The following is a 10,092-nucleotide window of genomic DNA, read 5'->3' as shown; positions in this document are numbered from 1 at the left end:
TGATGAATTTGCTTAATAAGATAGTATAGATAAACACTCAAAACCAATAAAGAAAACTACAAATTTGACAGATCATAAGCTATGAAAAGACCAAAAAAGTTGGGTTTTAGAATGAAATTTCAACTGCTTACCCTTTTTCTTGTCCAGAAWCTCAGATTAAGGTTGAATTAATACATGTATATATATATTTAAAAAAAACCCAAGAACATATTATACAGTGCAATTTGCACAGCCTAATCCCAAAATGTATATCATATATATAAATAAATAACTATAAAAGTATAAATCGTAAACATTAAAAATATTTTTCACAGTATATATAATATATAATAATATAATTAAGTCAAAAAYTATTCAATATTGGACTCATTTCGAAGGTATTAACGAAACGATTATAATAGTGTAACTTGTTAAAATAAAAATGTATTTTTTAAACATGTTTTATTTGATATACGATTATGTATGTTAATTTGATAAAAGTTTAAAATGAAACATTTAAAAGTAAAGAACGTAAAGTAATTAAGTAATTAATTAACTAATTATAGRGATATAAAATGTAAATTTAAAATTATAATTTAAAAAAAAATCCCTTGAATGTGAGAGGTAAATACATGTGAGGGGGTGAGTGTATGTGAGGAGAGGAAGGGGTGAAAAAATAAAAAAGGTGAAAAAGGTATCTTGATCATTTAAAATTTTAAGACTTACTTTTGATGAATTTGCTTAATAAGATAGTATAGATTAATACGTGAAACTGTTAGCAATAACTCCGAATAGTAAAATTGCACGATAGGGATGATGATCACGCGCTATGAGAATTGAAAAGATGGGAAACCATAGGACATACATTTTTACTTGCAATATAAACCCAATTTAAGCTACATGTCATTTGTCTAACAATTATGAGAGATTTACCAGAGGCAAAAATGAGACAAAATCCACGACAACCACCCGCATCTTTGTATTGTTGATTCACATTGTTCTTAGAAGATGAGCAGCTGTGTGACCGACCATTTTGTCCTCTCGTGCTCCACGGATTCAATCCCATGGCGAAGCTATCACAGTTGTGAGTTTCGCTGGAGGGACTCCCTCAGTCTGCCATATTTCCTCCTATAAACTGCAAAAAGGATTCAGAGGATGACATTTCAATCAATTAAAAGCATCAGGGAAAGGATCCCAATAAAAACATGCAGTAAAATGCCAATTTAAATTTGTATTCAAACAGTGGAATATAATTGTTAGCAAGATCATGGGATATACGTACATACACACACACACACACGTACACGTACACGTACACATACACATACCCATACCATTAAACTGGAACTGCAGTCCATGTAAAACACCCCATACACATGAACCGAACAATCTTTAGACCCTCTGGCCAACATGGCCTCTAAGGCCTGATTGTTAGCAGCTTAATGAACTTAATGAGACTCGCAACTTATTTGATGTGCTATACATCACTGTTTGGTATTGGCTTTATGCAGAAACCAAGTTTTTTCCAAACCTGCCCCTCCCAATTAAAAAACATGTTCATTCTATCTATTGAAAAACCCTCCCAAACAAAAACCTTCCCAATCTACACAAATAGATTAATCTACACAGACAACTTAAATCCATATAGGACTCAATGGAAAACCAACTAAACAGCCCCTAAGAAGTTGGCGGCATTCATAGGATTCAAACTTGAAACTTGTTAAACCAGGTTCCTTACCAGCTACGCCAACTCACTATCAGAATCATAAATATGAATTACTCCCGGATAGAGTAAAGCATGAAGAACAATGCATTTCCACTACTAATCACTCCTCTCTCTCTCTCTCTCTCTCTCTCTCTATATATATATATATATATATATATATATCTGTGTGTATGTGTGTGTGTTCTATTTCAGTAAAGGGCAGACCAAACAGATAGTTGTATCTGGGCTCAATGATACATAGGAAGGGTGAGACTACATACGACGTTACGCACAGCATAGAGGTAGGATGGTTAAAGTGGAGAGCGGCTAAGGGGGTCTTGTGTGATAAGAGGTACTATAACTAAAGGGGAAATTCTACAAGGTAGCCATAAAACCAGCTATGTTGTATGGTTCTGAATATTGGGCATGTAAAGAAGGCGCAAGTGAAGAAATAGGAAGTTGCAGAGACAAGGATGCTAAGATGGACGTGTAGCCGGACCATGCGATAGGATTTAGAACCAAGTTTTCCAGTCAGAACTAGAGGTTGCTGCCATCATAAATAAATTGAGATGGTTTGGACATGTTTGTAGGAGACAACTGTCAACACCTGTGCGAAGAGTGGAGGGGTTGAGGAGGAGGGGTAGGCCTAGGAGAACGTGGGATGACCAGCTGAGAATGTACATGACCACTTTAGGCCATTTTGAGGATATGACTTCTCATACGAGCTCTTAGAGGCACAAGACTAGAATGGCTGATTTTTTAGTAGATACTGGTAAAGGTTGACGTCAAGGGTATTGAGAGGAGGGTAGAGATAAGGTGAGAATGCTCCATGTGTTGGTTTCTAATTGTTTTACGTGTTTTACACGATTACATTGTCTGTCGCACACTATTGTAGTGTGCGCACACCAATGAATCCCAATTACCACACACCTTTGCATCATGCACTAGCCAGGGTCTTCACGGAAACAATCACTTGATCCTAGTGGTTGAGGTAAGGTCTACGTACATCTTAAATCTCCTGGAACGTTACTTCCGAGTGGGATATATTGGATTCATTTGGTTTGGGTTCTTTTCAGTAAAATCTCTTGATGTTGTTTGGTTAGGTTTCCTTTGTTCCACTTGTAAGGAGGTAGGAAATGTTATTGATAAGGTGAATACGCAGTCTATTCAATGCTAGGCTGAGTATAAGGGACTCAAAAAAATCTCTTTTCGTCCTTGGCGGAATTGCCACATATGAAATTGAGCACAATTTTGCAAAAAAATAGCCAATACATTCGTTCGTAGAGCTATTTACTCGTTCGCAGACATTTCTGGAACATCTCTAACAGAGTAAGAAATCCAGATCAAATGGACTTCAAATTAATATGCAGAAACTGAAGGATACCTGAATAAGGAACATGAAGGAACTCCATTTTTGTGTGGGACTACGAGCAAGGGTCACTACTGGAGAATATGAACTCAGCCCAAAATATGCTAAAATACCTGGCTGGTGGGGTTGAGTTACTAGAAGAGCAATGGGAAGCCCCTATGGAGAAAAACTACTAGCTAGATTTGTTAACCAGATTCCGTCCTAAATGGACCAGTTTGTGCTTGTATATTTTGATGACATTTCAGTCTATGGTGGGATGCTTAAAGATGACATATAGTGCTTACGAGAAGGGTAGAACAAGATGCAGAACCAATTTACACATTGATAATGCATAAGCTCAATCCTTTACAGCATCATTTACATAAACCTTGCATTTTGACAGTTTCCTATAGAACTCAGGCACTAATAACTTCTCTAAGCTGATCTGAACTTCCCATGGACAACAAAGGCGAGATTTTTGAAATTAGATCATCAAGGGAATGAGGCAGCAGGATCATTCATGAAAACCCACCAAAAAATTTCACACATTTTATCTAATGGAAAAGGGAAAATGGAAAATTTGATGACGACCCATGGAAAAAGGAGGAAAGTAGGTCATAAACCTTTTTGATACTCGTGAGAACATAAAACCGGTCAAATTATCACGATGGTAGAGACCTATCAGTAATTACTTCATGGAAGAATTGATTCCAACGTATAAGTAGATGTCATTCACTTCCCAACTTCTCTCTCATATTGTTCTACTTTGTTTCTAGATCTAACTTTATTGGCAACTAGAACCACAGTGCTTGATTCAAGGACTTTAATGTACACTGGTTATCTCAATTTTTTGGTTATCACACTAACAGACTAACTTTCTAGAAAGTTGGCCATACTTTGTGTGACTTTTGACAAACGAATGCACGCTAGCATCTAATATCAGTCTTTATCCAACCCAAATTCATTGTCTTAAAGGTAGTTGGTCAGGGATTAGGTTTTATGTGGCAGGTTTGGTTTGTGATAGCTACCTAAGAAAATAACTTCTATTCAAAAACAAATACAGACCTTCCGTTCTATTGGATATATATATCTTATATCCATATAGTATATAGACACAGTATCTATGCAATTCCTTAAAAAGGGTAGCATCATCAATGGTCTCATTTTTAGAACATTAAGAGTAATGAAAAGAAAAGAAAAACACAAGCACGAATAAGGGATACACAGCATAACATGTAGTATAAGATCAGATGTCAAAAAAAACATAAATTCAATTGACAACGATGAGGCTGTCTAGATAATACGTTCTATACAAATATCAGATTCTGCACCATCCCAAAAAGTAAGAATTTATGCACAAGTATGATGTTAAAAGAAAATGTAGCTATCCTAGTACCAAATATACTTCAAGAGATGCTTACATTTGATGTTTTCCAGTCATACTGAAGTACACAACTTTATTTCAGCACATGTCAACTATAGACAAAATCCTTCAAAGTTCCAGAAAACTTTTGCCGTTGCTATCTCTGTTTTAAAGGAAGGTAAATAAGATAACATAATAAAGATTCAGAAGAACCAATAAAGTGTACTATCATGAAACAGCACTGAAAGCCATGTTTAGAAACCCCAATTCCAATGGCTTCAGAACTCAAACAAAATTCTCATATTTCATGATCCCAAACAGTACCCTTAAAGCGTTTGGAAATTAAAGTAATGTACCTTCTTGGTCTCATGAACTCTGTAAAGATCAGCATGTATCTCAGTCAACCACAAACCGGGAAATAGTGTCTGCAATTTATATCAATAGAAATAATACAAGTTAATAAGAATTGATAACAGTCATAAGCAAAATTCCAACCCAGCTCAGATCTTTATTGAGCTGTGTGATACTTGTAGAAACTCCACAAAATTGTGACTTTTATCTTGATCAAAAACTTATTTCAAGCAAGATAACAGATGCAGCTAATTCCCAGGTGGCATTGGGCCTTGAATCTTGATGTGATCGTCAGATCAATTTCCACAGACAGCATCCTTTTCCAAAACTTCTATGGCTTCAACGTTCTAATTTGATAGGATACTAGTACAATTTGAATGCTGATTGGAACTGTAATATCCGATCTAACAATACATTAAGTTCACAACTACGTTGGAGTTTCAAATCCCTGAAACAAATTGGTGTAGAATGTGTATCGAACCGTATAAACATGAGTCAAATCCAGGCTACTATGATTTTGAAAAGTGTTAGGTTGTAAATTATATGACAAAAGTACTTACATCCAGTTGATTTTGTACGATCTTAGGTCGCTTCTTCGGCTTGCGTGGAAGCCGCCGCTCCCCCATGTCCTCGAAATCCTTCTCCATCTCCCGACGTGAAAGCGGAACAGAAAACTTTGCCCTAGCCTTCTCCCTCCTCTCAATTCCCTCAGCGCCACCGCCATTATTGTCTACACCCGAAGACGATGGAGGTCTCAATTGTTCCTCCTCCTCAAGCTCTTTCTTAAAATTGAGTATTATCTTCTCCCAATTCGCTTCCGTGTCTCCATCTTTGGCCTTCAATTCAAGCACTAAACTATCAACCAGGGCCTGAGATGGTGGCCAAAACTTGAATTGCTCATCTACGGCCAAGTCACCGGCGACTTGAAGTGAATTCCCATTATTCGTAGTGCATTTTGAAAGATTCAGTGGAGGTGTGAGATTGGATGAAGAAATGGTGGAATTGATAAGAGGCTTTGATTTCTCCAGCATTCTTATGAATATGAATGGAATCAAATTGGGTTTCTTGATTTCGTGGTGGATGATGCGTCGAACTTTGTCCCCCGAATTTTCCAGCTAGGTTTTCCGGCGAAACGGATATTAGGGAGCCCAACCACGACTAATAAAGCCCAGGCCAGGTAAAATATTATTTTTTATTATCTAAAAGAAATATTTTAATATTTTAAATATTATATTATGTTAAATAATTGTGTATAGAATAAACCAATTAGAATTTGACAGACGATGCACTTGTCACCATTGATCTTTTCTTTTTGGATCTTGACCGCATAACCCATATTAAAATAAATGCATTCATAAATATCATCATTTAATTCCAAAATAAAAGAGTAACATGCAAAATATTCTCCCTTAACTCTATGTTGTGGACAAATCTAATCATTTGATTTCCATTTTATACTTTTTATATAGTAATTATTGTTTAAACGATACAACTGTTTTAGGATACTGACTCCTCATGTTAAATTTGTTAAGTAAAGGATAAAAAATACATCAAATACAACTGTTAAATGAGAAAATATTTGGTTAAACAAATCTGTAATAAAATACTGAAAGAAAAGTTATGATGTCTATTCAACTACTGCCATTGAACATTTTGATGTTTGATTTCTTCGGTTTAAAATAATAATAGGAATAAGTTTGGGTACATCTGCACACGATACTAGGATCTTGATTAACCAAAACGAACCATGTGAAAACCATAAGAGATTAGAAACTGAAATCACTTGTGATTCCAAAAACTTTGAAGAGCTATCAAAGTCATTCCCAACAAGTATTTTACTTTCAATTTCGTGATCATCCTAGGCTAACATTAAGGTTTTTCGAGTTTATCGTAGGGCACAATCATGTTGCCACAGGAGCGTGGTCGTGGCACTTTTCCAAATTATTTATATTCCATTCGAGAAAAAGTTTTACACCTACGGATAAAATTCGGGGTTAGAGATGGTAACAAGGTCGGTGATACAAGAACCCCAATCCTCATTCTCATCCCTAACCTTGTCGAGAAATATGATTGGGGTTTTTCAGCCATTATCGTGATGTTCTTTTCTTGTTTTCCCCGTTTTCTTTTATATTTTTGTGAAAATATGGCAAAATAAAGTTTTGGTCAAAATGCTACAACTTAGTAAACGATACTATAAATTACAAATTTTTATAAATATTCATGTCTTTTTTTCTTTTAGATGTCTCAAAAAGATTTTTTTTTCTTTTCATAAAACAAATATATGTATTTTATCTTATATTATTTCTATAAATATATTAATTAACTAAAAAGTTTTATAATATATATATATATATATATATTAAAGAAGAACCAAGAGTATTAATGTGGCATCGTGAGAATTGAGTATTAATGTGTTGGTGAATTGTGGTTGAGTTTGAGATATCCACATTGGTGAGAGATTGAAATAAGGAGATGTGTATAAGAAAGAATGATAAGATTCATTGTGTCAACTCATAAGGTTTGAATCATAAGGTTATCTTATTTGGATGACCTTATTTTTGCAAAACAAATCTTATATTGTGTTAGCTCATGAGGCTTGAGTCATAAGGTTATTTTATTTGAGGAAAATCTTGGGATATTGAGGTGGCACCATGAGAATTGAGTATTCTCAAATGGTGGATTGTACTTAAGTTTTAGTTGTCCCACATTGGTGAAAAGTTGAAAGATTTGAACAAAGTGAAGTGTATAAAAAATGGATTGGTGCATTTGTGTCGATTAATGAGGTTTGCCTCATAGGGTTGTCTTACTTTGGATGACTCTCTTTGAAATCTATAACCATGATGGGGATCAAAACCAATCAAATAGAAAAAATCTTTATCTTTATATATATAAAAGAAAAACTTGGGGTATTGATGTGACATCATGAGAATTGAGTATTCTCAAATGGTAAATTGTTGTTGAGTTTTAGTTGTCCCACATTGATGAAAAGTTAAAATTCTTGAACAAAGTAAAATGTATAAGAAGGGTGGATTTGCCTCATAAGGGTTGTCTTATTTTGGATGTCCGTCTTTAAAATCTATACCATGTTTGGAATCAAAACCAACTAAATGGTAAAAGTTATACTGCAACTATATAAGTGAACCCAAAGATGATAATTTGGCAACATGAGATAATTATTTGTCCGTCGTCTTGGTGTTAATACTATCAAGGTTTGACACATCCCTCTAATTACAATTCAAATATTATAGAATGTTACGATAAAATGTAGTATTTTTATTAGTTTAATATATGATATCTGGGTCATCAACCCCACTTGATATTAATTTTATTTTTTATGAGGGAAAATTCATTATCTTAGCTTGATGATGTGGTTCTTCATGCATCGCATTGAACTTCCACCATTGTTGCTATAACTTATGTACTCCTCTAATTTTCACTAGAAATATTATAAAACGTTTCTTTTTCGTAACTTCAAAAATGATATTTCTATTAAAACCGTGACTTCTAATTAGACAAACTACTAACATTAGTCAAACATTTGTAGAATACTTTCCAACACCATTCTCGAGCATAGTTAGATAAATTAAATTAGCATATGGTTCTAAGATTGTTGTCAAATCCTCTTAAAAACTTTTAATATTAATGAGTAGTTGCTACACACATTTGCCTAAATTTTTTTAGAAGATGACTTCAAATTTTAGTCTATAACATTCATTTTGAAGATAATATTATCGCTACCGTATAACACAGTTGGAACATTAATTTAAAATAATAATTAGCCTAATCAAATACAATAAATGGTCATAAAATCATCATAATAATTTAATATAACAGTTGAGAAATTGATAATTGTGACTTGTGAGTCCATCTCCCCTTGGATTCCCCTAATATCGTAAGCATAAAAAACCCAAATGTACTAGTTGCAAAAGTTTGTAGACTTTGGACTAATATTTATCTATATCTATACTATTTTATAAATTAAATTTAACAAAAATCTTAAAGTCTTGAAATACTAAATGACCAAGATATCATTTATATCACTATTTCACCCTCTCCTCTCCTCACATATACTCACCCCTTCACATACATTCACCCTCTCAATTTTTTTAAATTATAATTTTAAATTTACATTTTATACCCCTATAATTAGTTAATTAATTTACTTTACGTCATTTACTTCTAAATGTTTCATTTTAAACCTTTATCAAATTAATATACATAATCGTATATCAATTAAAACATGTTTAAAAAATACATTTTTATTTTAACAAGTTACACCATTATAATCGTCTCGTTAATATCTTCGAAATGAGTCCAATATTRAAKAGTTTTTGACTTAATTATATTATTATATGTTATATATACTGTGAAAAAATATTTTTAATATTATATAGTTATATATATATATATATATATATATATATATATATATGTACTACATATTTTAGGGTTAGGCTGTTCAAGTTGCATTATATAATATGTTTTGAATTAATATATTCTTGGGTTTTTTTGAAATATATATATATATATATATATATACATGTATTAATTCAATCTTAATCTGAGTTTCTGGACAAGAAATAGAGTAAACAGTTGAAATTTCATTCTAAAACCCATCTTTTTTGGTCTTTTCATAGCTTATGATCTGTCAAAATTGTAGTTTTCTTTATTGGTTTTGAATGTTTATCTTAAAACTCAAGTTTCTTGTTTTTTGCTCTTGGTGTAAATTGAACACATTTGTGGAGTCGTTTAAATATGTTGGATTTTAAATTGTCATAATTTTTTTTTTATCGATAGTCTGTAATTGGAACCATAACTCTTATTTATTCAAATTGTATTAATATGTAAAGATCAATTGTAACATATATCATTGTTAAATCTTATCTTATAAAATCAGTGGAACTTCAAAATCGTTAAAATTCATGGCTCCCGCCGCATTGCGCGGGTACACAACTAGTTATCTTATAAAGCAAGTTTAACAAAAGTCTTAAAGTCTTAAAATACTAAATGACCAAAATACTCTTTATATCACTTTTTTACTTTTTCACCCCTCATCTCTTCACATACACTCACCCCCTCATATACATTCACCCTCTCACAACCAATTTTTTTAAAATTATAATTTTCAAATTACACTTTATACCCCTATAATTAGTTGATTAATTTACTTTACGTTTTTTACTTTTAAATGTTTCATTTTAAACCTTTATCAAATTAATATACATAATCGTATATCAATTAAAATATGTTTAAAAAATACATTTTTATTTTAACAAGTTACACCATTATAATCGTCTCGTTAATACCTTCGAAATGAGTCCAATATTGAATAATTTTTGACGTAAT

General features: G+C 32.8%; 1 protein-coding gene across 2 annotated transcripts; it reads right to left on the bottom strand.

The window, feature by feature from the left end:
- Positions 1–822: 822 nt before the first annotated feature.
- LOC112525848 lies at positions 823–5,837 on the bottom strand. Of its 2 annotated transcripts, XM_025136140.1 has the most exons (4): positions 5,307–5,837; positions 4,752–4,820; positions 4,454–4,558; positions 823–1,114 (listed from the first exon to the last, which is right to left on the bottom strand). In XM_025136140.1, exons 1-3 carry the CDS (start codon positions 5,775–5,777, stop codon positions 4,553–4,555), a joined length of 546 nt encoding a protein of 181 aa, XP_024991908.1. In that variant the 5' UTR covers positions 5,778–5,837; the 3' UTR covers positions 823–1,114; positions 4,454–4,552. The 2 variants fall into 2 exon arrangements, with proteins under 2 accessions (XP_024991908.1, XP_024991909.1); XM_025136141.1 differs by lacking the exons at positions 823–1,114; positions 4,454–4,558; positions 4,752–4,820 and adding an exon at positions 4,835–5,194.
- Between the last annotated feature and the right edge of the window lie 4,255 nt (positions 5,838–10,092).

The sequence above is a fragment of the Cynara cardunculus genome, assembly GCF_001531365.2.
Source record: "Cynara cardunculus var. scolymus isolate 2C chromosome LG 13, CcrdV1, whole genome shotgun sequence".
Classification (NCBI taxonomy): Eukaryota; Viridiplantae; Streptophyta; class Magnoliopsida; order Asterales; family Asteraceae; genus Cynara; species Cynara cardunculus.
The sequence above is the reverse complement of the archived record's forward strand: the minus strand, read 5'-3'. Positions and strand labels throughout refer to the sequence as shown.

Coding starts and splice junctions, on each gene's coding strand:
- LOC112525848 (XM_025136140.1), bottom strand. CDS start 5,777: ATGCTGGAGAAATCAAAGCCTCTTATCAATTCCACCATTTCTTCATCC. Junction 4,821..5,306: donor TCGTACAAAATCAACTGGAT/GTAAGTACTTTT, acceptor TATAAATTGCAG/ACACTATTTCCCGGTTTGTG.